Source organism: Leptonotus elevatus, chromosome 8 (genome assembly GCF_054856555.1).
Source record: "Leptonotus elevatus isolate MCC_2025b chromosome 8, RoL_Lele_1.0, whole genome shotgun sequence".
Classification (NCBI taxonomy): Eukaryota; Metazoa; Chordata; class Actinopteri; order Syngnathiformes; family Syngnathidae; genus Leptonotus; species Leptonotus elevatus.
The window spans coordinates 12,940,816-12,965,886 of record NC_141246.1 but is presented as its reverse complement, the minus strand read 5'-3'; the positions used below and the strand labels follow the sequence as shown (position 1 = coordinate 12,965,886).

The 25,071-nt window shown below is 40.5% G+C and overlaps 1 protein-coding gene across 16 annotated transcripts in view; it reads right to left on the bottom strand.

Moving 5' to 3' along the window:
* Nucleotides 1-361: 361 nt before the first annotated feature.
* Nucleotides 362-25,071, bottom strand: part of rbm47 (RNA binding motif protein 47) — a 32,815-nt gene continuing 8,105 nt past the window's right edge. For 5 of the 16 annotated variants that reach the window (XM_086082079.1, XM_086082081.1, XM_086082078.1 and 2 more), the window contains 6 exons: nt 11,141-12,008; nt 10,732-11,059; nt 10,415-10,438; nt 8,790-8,999; nt 4,995-5,185; nt 362-3,075 (listed from right to left, as the gene is read on the bottom strand). In XM_086082079.1, the coding sequence (XP_085938205.1) occupies nt 2,827-3,075; nt 4,995-5,185; nt 8,790-8,999; nt 10,415-10,438; nt 10,732-11,059; nt 11,141-11,977 (1,839 nt within the window). In that variant the 5' untranslated portion in view covers nt 11,978-12,008 and the 3' untranslated portion in view covers nt 362-2,826. Of the gene's footprint in view, nt 3,076-4,994; nt 5,186-8,789; nt 9,000-10,414; nt 10,439-10,731; nt 11,060-11,140; nt 12,009-14,959; nt 15,084-19,238; nt 19,404-25,071 lie in introns of those variants that run through there. The other 11 variants (XM_086082082.1, XM_086082083.1, XM_086082085.1 and 8 more) reach the window with 11 other exon arrangements.

Here is a 25,071-nt window from a genome sequence, read left to right as displayed (position 1 = left end):
ACGCCACCATTTTCTTTTGGGAATTTTCCACAAGGATGTTGTTAAAAGTTCAAGTGTGGCAGTCATATTAAAAAAATAAATAATCCTACAGCTTTTGGAAGCAACTGTGGCCCCAGTTAAAGGGTACAAGAAGGGATCAAAAATCCACAACAGCCTTCCTACTGAATGGAACCTCCAATTGTAATGCTTTATAAGGGTGTAATTGGCAAGGTTTTATGAAAAAATACATCAATGACAATCATCATTTTGCTTGAGATTTTACCTCACTGAGGTTCGTAAGGATTAACTTCACAATTGTTGTCCTTTTTTTTCTTTGTCAAAAGAAGAAAAGAATACAGAGGAGCACGAAATGACACATGACTATTTTTGAAAATGCTTTTATTTATCTATTTCTTACTATAAATATAACAAGGCAGGAAAAAAAAAAGTATTTTTAATATGACCTCTCAGATAGAAGTCAGTCTTCATAGGTCTACAAAGGTAAAGCACATGTTGGCAATAAGGCACATACTCAAGAGTTGGTATGGTTAAACTCGGCTTCTGTGTATTGTAGCTCCACAAGTGAAATGCAAGCAAATGAAAGAAAAAGCAGCAGTTTGGAGTGAGAACCAGGAAGTGACTTTTGTCAAACACACAAACATGTTTTAATGGCTGTTGGACCATATTTCTTCTTATAGCTTAGCCAAGACTCAACTCCGGTTTAGTCAAAAAGCACTGCAAAGTTGTCGTCTCGGCTTATGATAAAATGAAGCTTAAAGACCCACTCAAAACACCAAATCCAGTTCAAAAATAGTAAAAAATAAGAAAAGATAATATCACACATTATACAATAACATCAATGCTTTAAACTATTGGACACTTTGGCAAGGAAAAGCAAATCTACTTTTGTTACTCAGACTTATGAAAAATCTCTAGACAATGTTAATAAAGAAAAGTTTTCAAATATATTAGACCTTTTCTTTTCACTTCATACATGCATATATTAATTAAATATATCCTGATGTTTTGTCATCATACAAGAAAGAAAAAAAAACAGTTGTCACCAGTTGTGGGCTTTTAAAATGGTGAGTTGGAGCAAACTCGATTGAACTTACTTCATCTATGTGTCTCCTGTTCTTTCAAATTGGTTTACATGCATATATATATTGATTTTCATTTTTGACAGTACAGCTCATCTCGTTTTGGTCCTGAGGGGTGGAGCCAAACTCATACCTTAATTAGGTCATGAGCCCCCCCCCCCCAAAAGTGTTGGTAACCCTGACTTAAACTGATAGCATGTCCTTCATTAAAATAATAAACAGTTAAGATAATGCGCCCCATAAAAATGGCTGCCCTGTCATGTGGCTGTTGACCACTGTGAGCTAGCGTGACTGACAACTTGTATATTTCATCAGCACCAGATCAGGTATTGCTCCAGTTGTTTCCAGTTTGAGATGTCACATGTGCAGTTTATTTTTAAAAGTGCCTGTTAAAACATTGACAAGTGTGACCTCGGAGGACTGACAATGGAACGATCGAGTGGCCCGAATGTATCTCTTCGTTTGTTGCATTGAAGACAATGTATGGAGGAGGTAGCCTTGTCATGTTACCCCAGTACTGCAACTAAATCCAGAACCATTAAAGAATCTTTCTACTTCCGACTTTATTATGAAAGGCACAGTGGAAGATTAAAAAAAAAAAAAAGGCCGCAGGGTTGCATATGAAAGTATGTGTAAGGCACTGTGGGTGAGGCCTCTTTTTAATATCCTCAGACTGCAGTGTATGTAAGTTACCAAGTTAGCATGTATCCTCTAATTTTCTGCATATTTGTTCACTTTCCACCAATCAGACAATAACGCTAAAAAGTCGATATAAATGAGAAACGTTCAGTCTTAGTCCCCATTGAGAAAAAAAAATTAAATACACGATGTCGCCATGTTCTCTATGCTGTTAAGTTGTCCCAAAACGAAACATTCACCTGGGGGACTTTTCTTCAAATCAAATAAACCAAGAAGTGTGTTCAATTAGTTCAAGCAGCGACACAGAAAGGAGCAAACCAGTTAGAGGCCATTGAACACACCACTTGAAAACCTTCACTTGAAAATAACCACAACAGCACAAATACAGCTAAATGAGTACCAAACAGGCATGTATGTTTGAAGCATAAACCTTCAATCAGCATGGACGGACAGCATCACCGACAGCACTCGACAAGAAAAGAATACTAAAATATACGAGTGGCAAAAAAAATACGAAAACATTCATTAGTATATGCAAAACAGTTGACTTCAGTGGTATCCTCTCGTCAGTAGTTCTGAACTCTTCTTCCCCCACTTTTACTTAAAAAGGTTAACCTTACCCCCTAAAATACAAAGCTAAACCTACAGTACAGAACCTTAAATATATGTCTTCTCTTCATAAATACTTGAATGTACCTTCAGGGTTTTGTTGCTATAGCAACCCGATGACGAGGCCGCGTGTCGATGACAAGATGCCGTTGTTTTGTTAGTTTTGCTCACAGTTGAGAGAAGGCCGTCCTCGCACAGAAGTAGACTTCTTCCATCATCATCTAATTTGCATCAACAAGTGTGCAATTAAGTTGCCTTTGTTTAAAGTTGAACACAGGAGGCGGGGCACACTATTTCACCACTCATAATCGTTTCGTCAAGCGTCACTCGCACTTTGGGTGTGCTCAGAGGTTCATCGAGTCCACAGGTGTTTACTTTTAATGCACGCTGTCGAGAAGTTACAGCGCTGGATCAGTCACAGGCAGAATAACGCTCGTGTGTACGTCACGCGGGAGAGTGGGCGGGCGGGCGGGTGGGGTTTGGGGCGAGCCGCCACACGTCAATACTGGTAGACGTCGTGAATGGGCAGCTGGAAGGCCGTCGCCGGGAAGGCCTGCGGCACAGCGTAGCCGGCGTAGCCTCCGTACGCCGCGGCCGCAACCGCCGCGTTCTTCTGCAGGGCGGCCAGAGTGGCCGTGTTGGCCGCATAGTTTGTGATGGGGACGTACCCCGCGCTGTACAGGCCGCCGGCTGCTTGGATGCGCGGGACGTTGTGGGCCATAGCGTAGACGGGAGTGATTGGGCGACCCTGGGGAGTGAAGGGGAAAGAAGATGAATGGAAGCTCAAGAACCAAAATAAGCGATTTCGCATAGCAGTGTGGAGGCAAAATTAGCATTTTTGTGCCTAATAGCAATACTGACATTCAACTGCTGAGACAATCACTAGAAAAAGAAAAAGAACCGTTGAGACGGTTCCAAAAAGCTTCGCAGGGCCCATGTCATCAACTACGTGTATTTGAAGGTCAAAGGAATCTTTGGGCTACTTAGGCATTTAGCAAACTAGCTAGCAAACGAGCCTCAGCTGGCTACTAGCGCGCCTAAACACAAAGTGGAGTTGCTCCTAAGCTACACGTATCCTTCTCACGAAGAGGATGACGAGAAAAGATGGAGAAGCCATGCTAACTGCTAAGCTAAACTAAGATTGACACAGCTAGCGTGTTTAACAACCGAAGTGAGTGTTTGGGTGATTGAGTCCCCTTTTTCACGGATGTCTGGCTGGAATTGCCTTAAAGTGGAGAAGTTCGAAAAGCAAAATAGCAGCTAAACGGTACGCCTACACCGTATGACAGTATTAGTTTAAATGTATATGAATTTGGTGTCAAATATTTATATTATCAGTAATGCTGTTTGAGCAACAGAGCCTTGAGTTTTGACAATTGAGGTCTGCATGATATAACGCTGGCGTCGGGCTAAAAGCAAAAGCTTATAGCGGCAAAATCGTCACTTTTTAGGAGACCCCAAAAACGTCATAATTATTCATCCGTTAACATTGCATCATCAAAGAGAGCATGCCATTTTCAACACTTTAGATTGGTCAATAATTCAGAAAAATGAAACCCACACATGAGGACTGACCAAAAATAGGCTATAGTTTTTTTTTCTTAAATATGAAATTTGCCAAACTGTGACTTATTGAGCAATATGTTCTCAATATTTATTATTTATTTATTTATTATTATTATCTTGATTACAGCAGATCAAATTATTATTATTTTTTTAATAAAAAACATTAAATTTAGCTTTGCTTCCCAACAAGAAAATACAGTTTGCTGCTATAAACAATGCAAAAAAAAAAAAAACATGCGGAAAAAATAGTTCATTCATTATAATTTCATATCTTTATTGTTTAAACCGTTGCCTTGGAATTACACGGGGGGGGGGGGGGGGGGATGTGGACACTCCACAAAATTTGAAGAGCAACTTTCTAATCTTATTTGGAGAAAGCTGTGGAAATTATACTCCAATGCTTCCCAAAAACGGAAAGAAACCGCCCAGTTGTCAACTGTCCAAGCAATATATATCAAGTAATATCTTAAAGGGATACTTGACTCATTGAGCAATTTTCAGCAGTAAAAAGTTACTTCCTTATTTTTCATGTACAATGAATACCTTTAAAAACATTTTTTTCCACTTGCTGACGACTGAAGATGACCTCACACGTGCTGAGGAAGTTGGTAACGGTCAACGGTTTGGTCAACAAACTGAGCCCTGATTGGTCGTTACCTACTTCCTCAGCACAGGCGATGTCATCTTCAGTCGACAGCAAGTGGAAAATTTTGTTTTTAAAAGGTATTCATGAAAAATAATGAAGTTATCAATTCATTCTGGACTAAATATGAACTTTTTACTGCAGAATATGGCTCAATGAGTCAAGTATCCCTTTAACATCCTTAAGTGTACAATATTAATACAATAAAACACTTTAAACTCTCTCCTAAGGACAAATTACACTCTAATCAAGAAGTCTGGAGTCAATGCTAAGATTTTAGCTAAATAAATCTCTAATAAGCAACACTAAAAATGTCAATCATAATTCAACTCCCTCAAACAGAAGAGAAGCCTAATAATAAGCTAGCAAGGAAATGCGCAGCAATAAGGAGGAACTACTTTAAGTCTATAACACGTGGCTGGACATTCTTGATTTGAGACAAAAGGTGGCGTGCATACCTGAAAAGGTGGAGGAGTGGAGACGGGCAGAACCGTGGCGGCGGCAGCGGGCGCCGTGGTGTGTTCAGGGTGCTGCATGGCCAGTGGGTTAATAAGGTGCTCCACTGCGTGCATTTTTCCCTCCTCCATCAGCTTGGCCGCGGGGGCCGCACTGAACACCGGATACTGCCCGGCCAGAGTCGGCAATGCCACTGCAGACGGACAGAGGCGTGATTGACGGGTTTGGATAACGGAAGAATGCGACGTATCATCTATCGAACAGCAGAAGACCAGCGCATTCGGTACATCCACCCATGCTCAAAAAGACGCGCTGATTACAAGTTACACGAAAATGCGACAGAAATGAGATCAAGGAGACGCTAAAGGGCAGAAGGCATGTTAGAAGAGAAGAATGAGATAAGCAGGTAGTGTTTTAAAGTGATTTGGAATAGAATGGTTCTCAACTGTGGATTAACACGCACACAGACGCACACAAACGCAACGCCATGAGCACAACGCCGTCATTGTTTCACATGGACAAAAGTCTTTTCAATCCGGGGGGCTGATCTTGTGATTCCATACCGACTAAACTACACATTGGGATCAACTTCTTTTTTTCTTCTTTTTTACACACCAAAGCTTCAGCCACTTAACAAAGCTTCCATTTTAAAAAAAAGAGGCAAATCTTAGAATACCAATTTAAGACAAGAAACGTGTATGTGGCAGGTGAGGTATTGTTTGTGCCTTGCTTCATAATAATGGACTTTATCCAATAGCGAGTTAGTTAATTATCCTACATTTTACAAGTACATGCTATTACAATGACCATGTTTCAATGTAAGCGCGACAGTTGTTACACAAGAACCTGATTAGCATTGGTCGCCTTTGCATTGTGTGTAGTTAGCATGACATTATTTAAAGAAGAACAATTTTACCAGTGAAAAGATATTTGTAAACGACAAGCATAAAAGTCTTCAAATCTGATCTCGCTGCCACAGCAATTTCTGTTATTATAGAATTGCACACATTATTTACTAGTCATTCCAAATATGAGCAGTGCGCATCGTGGGCAAGGGGAGACCAATCAAGATCATCTTTTCATCTACAAGTTTACCAGTGTTCATCTTTGAAATTAATTTCATGCCACGTAAAAAAAAAAAAACAGAAAATGGAGATTTGTGGTGACAGTTATAACTCGCATAAGGCGGTTCATTTGGGATGTGGCGTGTCGTCATTGAAAGACGTCGCACGAAATGACGACATCGGCATTTCAAAACGCTTCCGCTTCATCCCGCCCACTTGCTATAATGTCAGTCACCAACGTTCATCTCCGTTGTGATTGAATTGCGACATGATTTGCTTCAGTGCATTCACCTAAAAGGAGAAATAGACTCATAAAAGGAGATCCCGAATCTGAAGATGAGATCTATATTTGTCGCTGGAAACCCGATCCCAACATTGACCTAACTGTCGTTGCTAGGCAACACGGTGCGCGTCTTCTGTTCAATTTTGTCTTTGAGGGTCAGATTATGGTGTATTTTCAAATGTTATTGATTGCTATGTGCATTAATAGAAATAATTTGTGAAAGAACGTTATAGGCAAGGAATTTTGGATTATTTTATTTTGAGGCAGTTTTCCCGAAACACGCTCGCCACAAGTCAGCTAAAAACCTATTAGCTAATAATGGTGCACATTGTCTAATATTTATATATAAAATCACTTACTTTCATACACTTTGACTAAAATTTTAAAGCGGAAGCCAACACAAAAATTGTCTTTACAATAATATGTTTTATGCAGCCCTACACATCTAAACTCGGTATTCTGATTTAATATCGCGTTTGTGGAATATGAGTCAAGCAGCAAAATCCAGACGTTTTGATCCATCTCAGGGGGCGGCCATTTTGCCACTTGCTGTTGACTGAAAAAAAAAACATCACACATGCTCAGGGCTAAGATAACAACCAATGGTGGCTCAACTTGTGAATGTCACATGACCATTTTCAGAAAACAGGTGAGCTGATTATGTTGTTCAGTCAACAGCAAGTGGCAAAATGGCCGACCCCTGAGATGGGGTTTTATATGTATTACGCAGGCCTGAGTTGAAAAGTCAAACAAAATACATATCAGCATGGTTTTCAGTTGACTCAATTAGACATATTCAAGTCTGCGTCTATAATATGGGGGGGGGGGCATAACATACTGTAGTTTTGTACTTTACTGATAGGAACCGAGAATTAAAGGACTGCTTGGCAGTAACACATTCCATTGCCATTGCAAAACCAACGCAACTATATACAGGCACGCTCTACAGTTGAGTAAATTCACGCTCTTGGCCGCTGTTCGAGGAAACGCACCATATGAAAGTACTTTTGTTTCCCGTTTAAATTAGGTTCGCAATGTTAATGCTTTCTTTTTTTTTTATCTGTAATCAGTTATTGTTTATCCGTAAACAATAGCTGAACACACCCGCTAATGTTATGTTACTATTTGGTGTTACAGTTCAGAAATCAGAAGAGTGGACACATAGTAATAAATTACGTAAAAAAGGTTTTTTAGCCAGAAAGACAGGTTTGAAATTTGATTCCGGTTTTGACTGAAACGGCTGTGAGGTGATTGCCAAAAGCCACAATTTTCACAGTGTAATTTATCTTTTTCTTTTTTACAAAAAAAAAAAAATCATGTTTTAGACTCTGATTGGATATGATACTACAATTCAGTCAAAAGCTGGATTTGCAAGTATACAAAGAAAATGTTATGGAAGCACAGGTCTCGATACACATTATTTAAGACCATGTTCAGACAGACAACAGCACCAAGTAGTTAATTATTATTTTTAACTTGTTAAAGCAAAATTTGCCCCAAAATATCTTTAAAATAGCATTTTTATTTGATCATTTATGACTAAAACATCGTCTAATTAGCAGATTAACACCACAGCTGTTCACAATGGGTACTCCTGCAAGCCTGTGGCCAATAGTTTTCAGATTGGATTCGGGTTTGAATTTCCTGACTTCTGTCTGCGGAGGTGATGTCATGCGCGCTTTGTGTACGTAAAGAAGGGAGTGTGCAGTTTCATTTTTCAGCCACAGATGGCAGTAGCGATTCTAGATTACATTTCCTGCATTCAGCAGCTTTAGGGATTACAATTTACTAAAAAAAAAAAGTTAATAGTGGACTTCCAGGATCCTATTTTTTCATGCGAGCACGCAATGATGATTACAATGGAGCCAAGCTGTGAGCCAGTAACATACTTTAGTAACCTAAAATTCCAGATGGCCCGTTTTACAAAAAAAAAAAATACATTAAAGGTTCAAAATTGATACTTTGACAGGGAGGCAGAGTGACAGTATCCTTTCCATCAAGATAAGTGTTCCATTCCTCAATTGGAGATCAAAAACTATGCTGATTGATAATTTGATTTGATTTGGAGTGATAGATCACAAACCCTTATTCTTGAATGTGCAGCAAACTTGTAAGGTTAATAGCAGAATGTTGTTATTAGTCTGAACAATTTTCTTTTAGTGTTAACAAGAAATTGTAGTTACTATCTGATCATGCAAGAAAGGACATAATTTTTCTTGGCAGTCCTTTAGCATGACCATCCAGCAACAGCTATTATTTTGATTTAGAAAAGTGTTATTCAAACCACAAAGGACAGAGACAGAAAGAATGAGTTCTTACAGAAATACATGAAATGACCATCAGTGTCATTGCCTGTATTTTATGCCAGAACAGCGCGGGAAGAAGAAACAGGTTTAGTAAAGGCTTTTGAGATGGGTGAGGGTAGGGATGGCTATGTCTATCTCACTGACTTGTGCCTGGTTTGATGGCAACTGGGTTGACGGAGGCAGCAAGCTCCAGACTGGGCATCAGTTCATAGGACTTTTCGGACAGCTTGGTCTTACCCTCATGGTAGCGGCTGTAGATGCCACGACCGGCAGAGTAACCCCCCAGGTACGACCCCCGAGGACCAGGGGTACGGTTACCTGTGGCGGCGCGACCACGACCTCGCACAGTACCTGCTTGAATACAACGAGTAATCGGATTACTGGGATACTGGTTTGGGAATATCTAGAGGAATTTTTGCGATGGAGAGAACATGCTAACGGTTAAGGTTAAGTTGTAGATGCACAGAGTGCATTTTGTAAAGTAAATTTTACTCTAGAGTCTATTTGGTCCCACTCTAAACAGACTAAAATGTGCACTTGGAAGAGAGTAAAATAGTCAGACTAAAGTAAAGTAAAAACCTATTAACTCATTTGCTCCCAAAAACGGTTGTTAATGTTTAAGTGTCCCAAAGACGTATTTCTACGTTTTTTTGTTTTTTGTTTTTATGCTATAGCATACAGAAGGCTTTGATGCAGCCTCTCAACTGCAAAGAACGGTTGGAGAACTGGTAGTTACTACACAAATGGCCAGCAGGTGGGAGCAGAATATAAGAGACCAACCAGGGCCATGTTGCAACAAGCTCTTTCGGACAGATTTGTGAATAATGATGAAACTTAGCTTTATCCTCATGCTAATTGCTGTAAAACAGAATTAGATGGAAATTTACTTTTTTTTTTCCGATGAAAGAAGAGACTCTAATCTTTGTTTTGGTGGGTTCTATGTTTTTATGGCAATAGAACACAATATTCTGTGGGCCCTGCAAAATCAGTCCAAATCCAGTAAAACCGCCAGGAGTGAAGGGGATTGCTTTAGTGAAAATGGCTGGGAGTGAATGACTTATTTTTCACTCAGAAATTCTAATCTTTCCTTTTATTAAAATTTTGATTTTGACTAAATTTTACGAGCTTGTTAAAAAAACCCACACACACACATTTTGGATATAAGCAAACAGTAGGAGTGGCAGCTCAGGTGGTCGTCTCCAAAGCTGGTCATGAGTTGGTTGGTTGGTTCATTCCTTTTTTAATTTTATTTATTTATTTATTTAACTAGTAAAATGTACTAAAAAAAACTGCCTTCTAAGATTTACTTTACTTATTTTTTCCGAGTGAAAAAACCTTACTCGGTTTTTGTCATGTGATAGGCCAATTATCTTGTAGACAGTAAAAGTACTTAAAGTCAAATTTACTCTGAATATTTTACTCTCTTCCAAGTGTAAATTTTACTCAGTTTAGAGTTAGACTAAATAGACTCCATTGAGAGTCAAATGTACTCTACAAAATGTATGGTGCAGTGTTGGTGCAAATTGAATAATGTAAGCAATGTTGGTTTGACTTCAGTTGGTAGCTATTGAAGGGCCACGTTATTCTCATTTCTGCCTCCTAAATTGTATCTGGGCTCTGTGATGTACTCCATGTTGTGGATATTCATCCATGAGATGGCGGAAGGGGACAGCGCAGCAGGAAAGGGATGGTGTTAGAGAATGTATAGTTTGTCACATAGCAAGAAGGCTCATTGTTCATTGAGAGAATAAGTAGAAATGAGCGATTACCATTGTTCTGTATCAATGAGGTTCCTTTGGAGAGAAAACCAAAACACAATGATTGTTGAAAGTCAGATAGATTTTCCTGCTTCCACCATATGCAATCAATCATCAAAGATAACGGGATCAATATTCATGACGTCATCACCGACAGACCTTCATCAATTCAAATTTATCTTGATCAAGATGGAGTTTCCCTTAATTAAAGTCTTCAATGCATTGTGGACGACTTAACGTAATTATCTTCTTCTTTTTTTTTTTTATATCAACTATCAACATTTACAAAATCATTAAGAAACTCATGTCTGCCAAGAAAGAGTTCTAACCTTTCACAAAGTAGTCCCTGTTGGGTCCGATGAGTGTGTTGTAGGGATAACCGTAGTAGGCCAATGTGTAAGGGTCACACTGGTAGACGTAGTTCTGCTGCGGAGCTTCCGGAGGAGCAGAAACCCCCTTTGAGGCCTTCTGGCGAGAGTATTGCTCTTTATCAACGGGCTTGGCAAGTGTGACCTCAATGCAGGATCCCTCCACCTCTGTTCCATTCAGGTGGTCCATGGCCAGCACGGCATCATCGCGGGACGTGAAGTGAACAAAGGCATAGTCACGGATTTTCTTCACGCGCTCTACACAACCTGGGTTCCACTGACTAAACACCTGGTTGATGAAGAAAATACGGTTGTTTCTGTAAACAAAGTCAACGTCGTCGGCTAAGCTAAAGCGTTCCATTAAACCTACCTGTTTAATTGTTTCCTCACTGGTCTCCATCATAAGATTCCTGACGTAGAGAATTTTCACCGTCTCCATGACATCTTCATCCACGTCAATTTCTGGCTCCGCCCAGTCCACAGCAATCTGGTGGCCCCAGAGCTGAATACGCCCAGGCATGAGTTTCCTCCGAGCCATGGCGGCCGCACGGTGCGACTCGTATTCTACGAAGGCGAAGCCGCGGTTCTTCATCTTGTCGGCGGCGCTGGCGTAAACGATCACATCGAGGACGCCTTCGGTCACCTTGGAGACCTCCTCCAGAATCTCCTCGCGCTTTTTGGTCTTGGGGATCCCGCCGATGAAAAGACGGCAGTTGTCCACGGAGGAGCAGACGCCGAGGAGCCGTCCGGGCCGCACCTCGTAGTTGTTGAGCTCCCGCACGGCCCGCTTGGCCTCGTGTTTCTCGGTGTACATCACGAACGCGTAGCCTCGATTCTTCCCGTCGAAGTCCATCATCAGGCGCATCTCGTAGATGCGTCCCACAGACTCGAAAACGGGAACAAGCTCGTCCTCGTAAACATCTCTTGGGATCTTGCCCACGAAGATCTCGCATCCCCTCGGTGGGGATGGGCCGTTCCAACCGGGAGGGGGCCCGTATTTACGTTGGCCGTTTTCCTGGACCATGCCGTAGCCAGTGCGCTCCATCAGGGCCACCAGTGCCACCTCATTGGGAGTCCCTGCAACACCCTCCGGAATGTTGATCTGTCCAAGGAGAGCGTGCTGGGAGGCACCGCTGGTTTTGCAGGGCTTGGAGGGGGCGGTATTGTTGCTCATGGTTGAAGAGGAAGCAGGATCTTCGGCTGTCATTCTGACAAAAACGTCCAATTAGATCTGTGGCCTAAGGAAGGCAAAGAGATTGGGAGAAACCATCCTTTGGTTATTGTCAAATACTTGAACGACATTTGAGCATCTTTTGCACATATTCCTGAATTAAAACTCAGTTATGTCAACGATGAATAGAAACCTCAACAATAGGTCGTTTGATACGCTTAATATGACAATCATCTATAAATGCTCTTGTCGATTTTACGAGCCTGTTTTGTTTGCTTCCTGAGACTCTTTCCTGATCTCTGACCCCCATAAGAGAGATTGGCAAGTCATAAACCCTGAAACTTTCGTTCAAGGTTCACTGAGGTCGGCCCGGTCACATGTTCACTAGGACCGAGGGGTGGAGGCACGGACTGATCTTACATGCATTGTACCTCCATGCGCATTTAACTGTTTAGCACACTGTGGCTGCAAGAGGCTGTTGGATATTCAAACCCTTGCTCACAGTGTATGTCTGTGCGCATATTCTTTATGAATACTGCACCTGAACAGAGAACAATCAGCTCCCTAAGTGTAAACCTCTTATTTCTCAACACTGCCGGCATTCAGAAAGCAAAAATCCACAGCATTAAATCCTTAATCACCACATTGTGAGGCAACCAAATCATCAGCGTATATGGGCGTGTGTTGTGCTTCTTTCGACCGTTTGGACATTTGATGGTGAACGCGAGGCAGTCAACAAAAGGTAAAGGAACTCTTCAAAGCCAGGCAACCATGGTAACACGCAAGCATTCATTTGACCTGAAACCAACACACACACACACACCTGCTCGCTGTTACCTTACTTAGGATACGAATTACAAACTCCCTCGATTGTCAATAAGAATAGTTAATTAAAAAAAAAAAAAGCGCAGGAGCCAAGAGTGATGAAAACGGGTGTTGCTTATTTTCAGAGCATGACGAGGTCATGATGACATATTTAATGGACCTGTTCCTGCTACTTTTCTTGATGATGAAGTGAGTGTGCTTTATAAGCCTAAAACAAACAATAGTCAATAGGATTATTGAAACGTAAAAAGTATGGACCATTGACATCACTCTAATCCAATCACGACTCACTGTGTGCATGTGCGAGTGTGCGTGTTGGTTGAGAGCAGCAGCGGGTCGATGATTAACCTACGACCACAAATTGTAGCTTTTACTCCAAAGTGAGCTTTGGTCTCTGCGCCAATATCTTTATTTTCTAACAACTGAACTCTCTCCTATATCTTCTGTCCTGATTTTGCGACACAGGAGGATCACGTCAAACTTTCAAGACAAACCAGACGAAGTCATTCAACAGCTTCCCCCGGTTAAAGGTTGTGAATGAACCAGGGGAGAAGTTAAAGGGCAATGACTTGATTGGCTAATCTGCTAGGTTAAAGAGTCACCGAATTGGCTTTGAGAGATCAGCCACGTGTTTATAATTGATAGACGCGCCCGATTCCTTGTGTATTAACAGTGTGTTTTAGAGGGCCACATTGTTTTACGAGCGCAGAAAAGGCTTTTACGAGCATCATCTGCACTAAGCCATAAACCCGGAATCATCTTACATTACTAATCACAAGCCTTGACCATGACCCAGAATTCCACACAGTAAGATGAATAAAGAATCAGAACATACTGTATAATAAACCAGTGATGTCAGTAACAAAGTAGCGCGTTACTCTTAATGTGTTACTTTTTCCAAAAAGTAATCAGACGGCAGTTACTCATCAAATCCCTTTGATAGTTACTTTGCGGAATGCATATATTTGTAGTTACAAGCGACAGCAGCATTTTTCAGAGAGTGACGAGTAATATTACAAGCAGTTGCAGTTGACTGTTTGCTGGATGCAAGTCAAGACTTAAATAAACAGCACACCCTTCCCAGCAAGGGTAACTAATGGTTCATGAGTAATACTCTATAGGAGGAAAGAATGATACATATCATTATTTATATCGTTACAGAACACGTGGTAGGGAAATGCGTCTTAAGGGAGTGACGTCATCATTTTCAGCGCATCGACTACTCCCGTGTCTGTAAACGGCAAGAGGAAGGAGAGAGAATTGCATTTTCAAGATGCAAGTGCACTCACTATTTTGAGTTTGTGTCAGCTAAAAACAAAAATATTAACGTTTTGTTGCACACTCTGTTCCCTGTCCAGTAGACAGTGTTGTCTACGTAGCTTGAATAACGCTACGTCCCAAGTCACACCAGATTGTGCGACTGCAGGAGGTCCCCAAATGTAATCGTTACATTGAAAAACAAGTGTTGAGTTTTGCCATTACAACATTAATAGTTAATAAGACATTTGAGAAAATATTTTAAAATATATTTTTGTGAAATGAAGTCTAGGAAGGCCCCCTCTTTTTTTTTTTATTTTATTAAAAACAAGTATCAATTTTTTTATTTTTTTTTATTTAAATAATTATTGTAAGTCAAAAAGTTTGCTGTCTATTTTTTAATATATATAATAATAATAATAATAATAATAATAATAATAATAAAAGCACTTCCAATTAAGTGGCAAAACAGGGTTGCCGGTAACACTTGTAATGTAACAATTAAAGTAACTTGTGATTTGACTTAGTTACTTTTAAAATCCAGAAATCAGTAAAGAAACTCAGCTTATTTTTAAAGCAAGCAATCAGTAAAGTAACTAAGTTACTTTTTCAAGGTTACTGTGGTAACACTGAAATGACTCCTGAGGTACAGGATGTTAAGGCTAGCCATCATTTAGTCTGATCAAACAACTATATTAGTAATTCTCACTTTACAAAGATTACAATAGCAAGTTTTTCCAAGGCACCTACTGAACAAAGCAATTTCCCCCAATTAGATGCAGTTTCCCACAGTCAAGAGTTCAAATTTCCCTTCCTGGGTTTGCGCAAAAGTCATTCTGACCGAAGCAAGTGCAAGGTGAAGGCCTAATAAAGAAGGAGATGGATGCAAAAGAGAAGAAAGAGAAGCGAATAATGCCGAGAAGTCAGGATAGCTACCAGTGCCGGTCCACCTCCATGAGAGACAGGTACAGCGGGGCACTGAGCACACACGGGCCGGCCTCCTCTACACAAACACTGCAAGCATGAGCGCTGATCAGGGTGGAGCTTCAACAGGTACACGTCTGTGTGCGATATGTGCGTGTGAGAGAAGGGAGGGGGAGGAGAGATGGCTGATGGGAAATGAAGTTGTCTTTTTTTGCTTACAGATGCAGAAAAGGAAAGGTGGAAAATAACAGGAAGCTTTTAGAAACATCCTCTGGTTTTTTGGGGGGTTTCACCGGACGATTTCTGTCCTGTCTGCACAAGATGTAAGCATTTTTGGGCATGTAGTTCCCCCCCCACCACTGTCACAGGCTGAACTAAAGCAAACAATACACACCTTCCTGGGCAGCTAAAAGAGCAGAGAGAGCAAAAAAAGAGCGAGCGAGAGAGAGAAGCGTGCAAAGTCCCAGATGAGAGGACTTGCCTTGCTCTTGTAGTTTCTGTCTAAATAAAAGTGCCCTCAAGAGCAGGAAAAGAGGGAGTGAAGGACAAACTAGAGCAGATGGGGTGAAATCAAGTGGGCGAGATTAAAGTCTCAGTGTGTGGTCAACAGTTTGCTTGAGTATCAGCTGCTATTGAAACTGCCTCCACTCCTTAACGACCGGGAAAACAAACTGATAAGGAAGTCTAACAGCATCAAGAACAAAGTGAACAGATGGAAAATTCTTTAGCACAGCTTTAAATCAATGAAACATATTTCATAGTGCCCACTGCTCATGTATTACTTTTATAGGGGGGGGGGGGGCACATGAGTCGACATAAAATAAAAGTAAAAATTTAAGAAATGCTTCAAGTGTTCTGGGGTGAGTTGAATTTTAGGACCATTATTGTTCTTCGCATATTATGTTGCTAATTGCTGAAAAGTTTCAATATGTGCATTAAAATAGCAAAATACACGAGTTTGTTGAAATCATGTAAAAATATATGTATATATTTTTAAAAAATTACAATATATAAGCTGTTACATTTAGGCTAAACATTTAAGTTTAATTAATTGTATTTTATTTTTTAGGGGTGTCAAAATTAGTGCATTAATTTTTAGTTAATTTAAAGTTCCTTTAACACCACTATTTTATTTATTTTTTTAAACGCGCGATTAATGACTGCCCCTTACTTGGTAAGCCTGTACTGGGGGAATTCCAGTTGCAACGCAGCAGACAACGTCCACGTCAAAATTTAGCAGTAATACATTTAATAATAATGCATTTATTTGTGGAGACTGGAGTCAAGTTGTATTTTACAATTTTTAAAATGTGCAGAATTTTACAAGTTACAGTACTTCATGTTAAATACCAGATAGCTCTTAATATCAAAAGAAAATGCACTGAGCTGTCACCAATGTCTTACAAATGCAATTATGTACAGTACATCTTTTTAATTTTAACTCAATTTTTTGAATTATTATGAAATTACTGTATCAATGACTAAAAGATGCAGCCATATTTCTATTAGTTCAACATTTGTTTCCATTTTTATGTTAACAAAATTATGAAAACATTTTACTGTACATTTAGAACAAATATAACATTTGCGAGTAATCGTGAGTTAACTATTGAAGTCATGCGATTAATTACGATTACAAATTTTAAATCGCCTGACACCCCAATTTTTTTTTTAATGGCTTAACAAAATAGCTAAGTCTAATTAAACCTCAACAATGTGGTACCAGGTCCCACAGAATGTTATTGCAAATATCTATAATGATTAATTTTCAGTATGTCTCATAAAAAGACACCTAAAACCTGTAATGGGACAACAGTTAAACTCCATAAGCTGAGTTAAAGTTGTCACTGTATGACTTTGTTCTCTGTCGAGGCCAGGGCGACACACACGCACACACACACAAGAATCTGCCAAGCAGACAAAAAGGCAGGAATAAAGTCAGCAATAAAACAGTGCTGGTAATCAGTATCTTGGCCTGTGAGCCGGTTTGGTCCTGCAAGTCATCCATGAAAGTAAATAAGTAGCGTGTCACATGTGTAAAGGGGTCGTCGAGAGCGACGTGACCTGCAGGAGTGCCGTGTTTAAGCTCACATTGGACTTTCCAGGAAGCGCTTCCTCCTAGCCATATGCAGACACAGACAAATTGCTTTCAAAAAAAGACAATTTCCTGTTGTGATTTCAATCCAACACATATAGCAGCTGACAAAAACCAGTCAGTCCTTTAGAGCACAGATTTATTAGTAAGAAGTGATGATAAAGTCCACTATTTTTTTTGTGTATTATCCAAGTGAAACAATGAAGGAGAAGTGAGAACTGCGGCTAACCCTTCAGGACACATAAATGTCCTCATGGCGCAGGTTCACGCAGTGAGTCTGTCAACACTTTCAAGGAAGACTACAGTCACACTGATAATTTAGTCATGTGACCATTTGACAAGCCTTTCATGCTTATACTATATTGACTACTACTCTTGTATCAGATCTTCTTCGATTGCGCAAGTGTACCTAATGAAATGTCCCGTGTGTATTTGTCCACCGGCTCACTCAAGCTCAACGTAATGTACAGACGACCTGTGACGATCGGATGCATGGCGTAAAAATATGTAGGAAGACGAGCAAACACAGCAAAGATTGGACTGACTGTTGCCCCCCACCCCCGGATCTCGTCAGGCCTCCCTCGGAGCTTGAGAGCCCTTCAAAAGTGAAGGTGGCCTGAAGAATTTCAGGTCAGACGGAGTGTACGCGACTGCCCGCAGCCCGCTCCCATGCACTTCGGCGCGGAGGGATGATTCCAGCTCATTTACCCTAAGACACCCCCTGCCTTTAGGAGCCACTCAAAAAAAAAAAAAAAACACTGCAATGAAACTGTACGCTCAAAACAGAGCATTCGGATTGTCTGACTGAGCCGTCACTTGAACCCTGATTCAAACCTTAATAAAAGATTCTTGAATGATGCTATGATCTCAGCTGTTTGTGCCCTTTGCAAACTCACGTCGTCAATAAGAACTGCTTTTGTGTTGGCTCCGGCCAACAGGAGCTCTGCCTTCTTGGCCAAACGCATTCCTCGAGTTAATCAGCTGGCCCCACTAAGGCAACGACAACAACTTTCAGGCAATTACTTATTTATTCATTTATTTTTTTTCTCTCTCTTTTTTTTTTTCTTAAAAAAACTATCAGGCAATTACTAAAGATGACGGCGACATCATCGCTCACTACCAAAGAGGTCATTAGGAAGAAACACTGTGCGACTTTAAAGGGGAAGTAAATCCTCCCCAAAAATGTCTTGACAATAATATGTTCTATGCAGTCCCACTAGTCTAAATATGGTTATCTGATTAATATTGTGTAGAATCTGAGTTAAGCAGCAAAATCCAGCAGTTTTTATCCATCTTGGTCAGGTATCAGGTAACAACCAATCACGGCTCAGCCCCAGAAAACAGGTGAGCTGTGATTGGTCGTTGCCTGAGCCCTGATTAACTGTGATATCATCTTCAGCAGACAGCAAGTGGCAAAATGGCCGCCCCCTGAGATGGATAAAAATGGCTGGATTTTGCTTCATAACTCATATTCCACAAACATAACATTAATCAGAAGGTCATGTTTAGACTAGTGAGGTCACATATAACATATTAATGTCAAGATATGTTTACGGTTGACTTCGCCCTTAAACAAGGAAACATGAACAACTTCATTTTTGCAACACCATGTTTACAGCCTTTCTCGCAAAGAAGTCACATGAAAAGGGTTTTGGTGGCATGTTTGGTTTTGTATCAGATATAGAGCACACTGTTTCACAACACACACGCACACACGTTTATGGACACAACAAACAGCTCTTTAGTGGGGTAAAAGTCCACTGATTATATGATGACGAACCCGGAAACCTACAGCTGATTGCGTTTTTTTTCTCAACCCCCTCCCTACACACACACACACACACACACACACACACACGCACACACGTCTCCTCATGCCACTCCACTGGTTCCACTGGTTTCATTGTAAGGGACATAATGCGCTCCAGTTCAATTCACCAGTGCTTTGCTCCAGGTTCACACATTTGTCATCGGCTGACTGGCAAAAGGAGGAAGTCCAGCAATCAACACTCCTCTCAACACTGCGGAACTTTCTACATGAAGTATGTTAACCACATGTCAAAATCTAAAAGCAGTTCATTTCATTACCCCGTAACGGTTCTTAACTGAATGTTTATTCACAAATTGTGGTCCCGGATATCATATTCAAATTTCGAAAAAAGACACAAACTTGAAGGTGAAAGTCACCACTCGTACCTGTGGGCCACACTGAGGGGCGCAGATGTCAACAAACAGGTGGTCGAAGAAGCGACTTCTGCCTTGGGTTTTTTCTTCTCTGCCGATAAGATAGATAGAGCGGCTCCCCTCCCTGCCTGCCTGCTTGCTTGCTTCTGGCACTCTGAGCGTGGAGGTAAGTAAAGGTGCTTTTGTGTTTACTCATTCTCAAATGGGCAGAAAAGAGAGGTGGGGCAGTTCAGTGCAGGTAACCCCCCCCCCCCCCCTCCCCTACACACGCACACAAACCAGCACCACCTCTTGTATCTCTCTATCAGCTGATAAGAAGTAAGACAAAGGGGAGGGCAAGTCAGAAAAGTGCAGGGGGGGGGGGGGGGGGTGACAAGAAATGAGGAGTGGAAGTAATCAGCTTGTCACAGAGCGTGTAGATATGTTTACAGCTCTATCTCGCACACGTGTCCTTTTAAGGAAATGCTTTCATGAAAATGATCAAGGAAAAAAAAGATAATGCTTTTGAAACATATCAAGTACAATCGAACCAACTATTTCGCGTCACATGGGCAAAAACAAATGCAACATAATGTGCAGGCCAAGGCCATGGGTTGACAATGTCACTTTGGCAAGCCACAGTAAGCCGATGTGCACCCCGATGAGCTGTGCGGTCAGAGTAGGCAGGAGAGGCAGAGCCTCCCTGTCGCCTCCACTGTGTCTGAAGGGTAAAATAAAAAAAATAATAATAATGATGACATATTTTCCATTTTAATTATTTGCTTCATCCTTTATAGTCATTTTCTTTTTCAATCCGATGTCAAAGATGTCATCATTAAAATGAATAAAATGGCTGAATTTACATATTTCCTGTTCAACTACATGGGCTTTGTCAAAAAAGCGAGCCAAAGCGCACAGGATTCCACCCATGGTCTTATTTGAATTTTTTGTTGTCGGCTTCAATAATAATGTATGATCTGCCTTGTCTGGCCTTGCCTAAAAACCTCAAGCATTTGTGTCTCATGTAAGAAATAAATACAGTTTTACCACTAATCCAACAGAACTGGATCTGCTTTGCTCATATAGGATCTGTTGTCAGTCGAGTCCAGATTATCCTGTAAAAATGTATCCACTAGTGACACTATTTTGTGCGCAGTTTTTTTCTCAAAGTTGTGCAAAGTTAGCCAAATGGGTTTTGAATGTAAATTAACATTAGTTGCTTACAATCTGGACTTTTGCCTCACAGCACTGCTAAAGAATATTGTTATGCAGGTCATCTGTCAATGTAAAAAAATAAAAATAAAAATAAAAACACCAACTCATAATTGACGTACTAAAATACTCTGATTAAATTACTTTACTTAAATGAAAGGTTAAACAAAAACAGAGAGTGAATATAAAATTAATTTTACTGTCAAAAAGGATTGAAATAACCGTGGTAGCACTTGGTGCTCCACAGTTAGAAATGAAATTCTGCAAAAGACAATGTGCCATTTACAGCTCAGCTTACTTTTTTTTCTTAAAAAAAAGTTGTCCCTTCAGTCCCCAAAGTTTTAGGGATTGTCAATAACCATTTTTTTTTTGCAAGTTCCAGATTTTTCAGTTCGAAATTATTTTAGTTTCCAATGAGCAACATACTTTATATCTCAAGTTAAAATCTATCAATGCAGCAACAGGTTTGTCCTTAAGTCTTAAGCAAAAAATCACTCAAAAGCAGGTTAGATATACAAAGTGTTTTTGACAATTTACTTTCAGTTCTAACTTGACTTAGCCACACACGCTGAAATGAAAAGTCAGCATTTTAGACAGTGCTGAGAGAGGCAGTTTAAACGCCACTTTAAACAATCCTTACGCACAACACTGTTATCACGTGCCATGCGGTGCAATTGCCATTGTACAAGTGATACATTAACCAATGGCTCTGTTAATAAAGGACAAGCCATCACTGATTCTCCGTTTTTGGTAGGCGCACACACACTCACTCACAAACCTACGCGCCCACGTGCACACAAACACACGCGCAGAAAGACAGAGCAAAGTTTGCAAACGGGACACAATCTGTTTTCCTGTCAACATGGTGAAATCAGGAGTAAAGGCTAAGCAAAGGCATAAAGCCATTTAAGAGGTGGAGGAGAGCCCAATTCAGACATGCTAAATAGCGGATATACACTTCCAATCAAGCTCATTTGTCACACCACACAAGTATTTTTTTTTTTAACAAACAGGTGGATGAGACACGGGTATGGAGGTGATAGTTATCATGCATGGGGGGAACTGGCCATGTAGGTCCGCTGTGAACCCACACATGAGGCTGCACACAAAGTGTGACGATTGGCCAGTGTGTGGAAAAAATGCGTCAAATAACGAATAGATACTCTTCTCCTATTGGATGATGATGCACATTTAAGGCTGGTCAAAGTCAGACAAAAGTATACAATTCCGTATGAATGTATAGCCCTATACAAATAAATATATATATATATAAAAAGAAAATTCAACATTGTTAAAATAAAAGTATAATTTCTGGATACAACGACGTGAGTGTGCACAGAGATTAGGCCTTGTCTACACATAGCATACACATTTTTAAAACAAATATTTCCCCCTTCCCCGTGTAGGAAAAAAAAAAGTCTGTCCACATTGTCTCATTTGTCTAAAAAAAAAACACACAGCCACAAAACTGCACACAAACGGAGCGTGCGTTTATAAGCTCATTTACATGCATGCCAAGCCTCTAGGTGGCAGTAGTTAGACAAATAGTGATCGTCTCTTGACGTCACTTCCACAAGCACAGGCTGTCAGCGCAAACAAGTTTTTATTTAGATTTTTTATAAACCAAACATGTAAACACACAAAGAGTGTGTACATCATAAAGGAGCGTAGAGGATAAAAAAATAAAATAAAATAAAAATAATTAAAAATAAATAAAAAAACGTCACTTGTCTTTTAACAGCTTTATTCATGCAACTTACAATAACAAAACACATTGTGGAAGCTTTTAGGACATGGGGGGAGATTGTTGGGGGTTTACTGTCCTGACACGTTCTCCTTCCACTAAACGTAAAAAATAAACAATAACAAAAACAACTTTTGGTGTCTGGAGCCAACGCCACAGAAACGAAGGCTACATTACAAGAAGCTAAAATCACCTGCAGCCAGCCCGAAGAGGTGTTCTGTGCCCGATATGTTCTTAAATATTTCCCCCGCTAAGCAAAAATAAATAAATATATATATATATATATATATATATATATATTTCCCCCGCTGGCACAGACCCCTTTGCCGCCCAGAGCAGAGTGAGCACCAAGCGTTCACCGGGTAAAAATTGAGCACTTTCCCACTTTCATGGATGACTTCCAAGAGCACTTCCAACCACCAAAAGCGGCCAGTTGCTTCCCCAGGATCCCTGGTTCGCCGCCCGGGTACGAGGAGGCAGCTATCGGCCTCCTAGAGCCATCCAGGAGGACCTCCAGGAGACAGAGGATTTCCAAGAATGTACCCGGGCAACGGTGGTTGCTCTCCTGGGTAAATTGTGGGACCATGTCGGCCCTTTATCTCCGGAGCGGAATGTCGTGCAGCGACGGGACCGACATCGTTGGAAAGCTCTCGGGGAGCTATTTTTGGATACGGACCCCGCCACTACCACAATGCATTCTGAAATAGAAACAAACGACTTGGACAATTTTGCTCACTCGCTCAGCTCTTTGATCTCGTCCAACGTGGAGCCGTGTAATTTTGCGTCAGACGAGCAGGTGAGCAGTACACCCGCTGTAAACAATGGCTAGAGTTGCTTGTGGTAGTGTGTGTGTGTGTGTGTGCGTGGAGCAATGACGCAAAACTCAGTTTACGACTGTTCTACGTGAATGCGGATCAGGAAAAACCCCACAAATTTTCTCTTTGGCCGGAGTTTTTTTAAACCTATGTTTTTAATGGAAAAAAAAACGGGGACGTGTGACCGACAGGGCGAAATGTATAAAAATATTTCCCGTTTGCAAAACTCCCTGCTATGTGTAGACAGGGCCTAAAAAATATATAATTCTGTTGATGCCAAAAAGCCTTTGTCAGTAAAACAACACTTCCCAAAAGGGAAACGAGTGTTCAGTTGAAACACTTCCTCATTCAAAGATTTCACCTCACATCCTGAAACAGGAGTCCGCCAATCGCAATGTCCCGCTTATCATTAACAAAAAGGACTCAGCACAATCCTAGTGCCTTTCTGCCCCATACTCACTCACTCTCTCTTTCACACACACAGGATCTGAGATTTTTTTCTCAAACCTGGTGTGAGTTGAGTCCTCTATTGCCTACTCTTCTGTCAGCTGACACTTCAGTCATGTGACTTGCAGTTAACCAATAGCAGAGCACACACAATCACTGCCAAGGTCAAGGACAAGGAAGGAGAGAGAGAAAAAATAACAAACTGGGAGAGCTAAATGACTCAGACAAAGCATAAAGTCAAATAAATGCATATGACTCGTCTGACTACGGACCAGTTAACCGCTGAGTCGTCAATATGGAGGACAGTCATGTGAGTCCGCATGCTATCAGACAATGAAACCCGAGATGGCGCGACACGGCGGTTATACCGCATATTCTCAACTTGAACATGAAATAGTGGTGTCACTATTTGCACAACATCCTCCAACACGCATCGGAGGACAAATTGTGTGATGATGAGACAACCTGACGAGTGGGTTTGGAATGTGACATAGGGGATCTCAATAATATACATATCCTACATTTCATTGTAATCATACACACACACACACACACACAAAATAATTTGAAATCGGAAGTCATGGAAAATAGTGAGATTCAAATATTTAAGTGTTCTGCCAAAATGACCAACAAATCTAAAACAATTTTTTTTTTGGTGGGTCACAAAAAATAATGTGACACCTGTGCTTTATAGAGAACTTGGTGCATTAAAAAATTCATAATTGGCCTTAGATTTGCATAATAAAGTACATGTACTATAAAGCGCTTCAAGTACTATTAGAAATATGTCTTTTTTTTAATTGTATTTTATTTTTTATTTTATTTTTTAAGAAATATGACATAGTGTAATGATAGATTATTACATTCCTTACAATTCACTGCTACCAAAAGAGGGAGACTTAAGGGAACAACTAAGGAACTTTCAGTTTACGTTAAATATGACGGCGCCATATGGACAAAAGCGGTACTGTCATGTTTGAAAGAAGACAAGCGCATTGCGTAGTTTTTTTTGTAGCTCACTCCAGCGAGTGAAATCCGGGCCAATGTTGATCCTTGACTGTCCTTTCATCCGTGGTAGCTCTTGACGTCTGCTATAAGGCAGTCAGCACATTTGTAGTTTTTTGGGTGGCAATGTTCCTACCATCCTCCTCAAAAGTTGCTTAGTGCCTCCTCAGGCCATGGCAAAGGTACCATCCAACTAGTTTTAAGTCGATGTTTTATCCAAAAAGTTATGAAAATATTTTATTACGGTTGAAAAATTCCTTAGTGCAACCTTAAAGGGGAAGTCAGAACTTTTTGTGTGTTTTTTTTTTTTACAATAATATGTTCTACGCAGCCCCACTAGTCTAAATATGGCATTTTTGGTTAATATTGTGTTAGCGGAATACGAGTTAAAAAGCCAAATCCAGCCGCTTTTATCCATCTCAGGGGGCGGCCATTTTGCCACTTGCTGTCGAGTGAAAATGACATCACAGTTTTGGTGGATAACTCATATTCCACAAATCCAATATTAATCAGAATGTCATGTTTAGACTTGTTAGGTCACATATAACATATTACTGTCAAGAAATATTTGGTTTACTTCCCCTTTAATGACCTTATGACCGCGCGCCCTACGTTTTGCAATATTTGCATTTGAATCATGAAA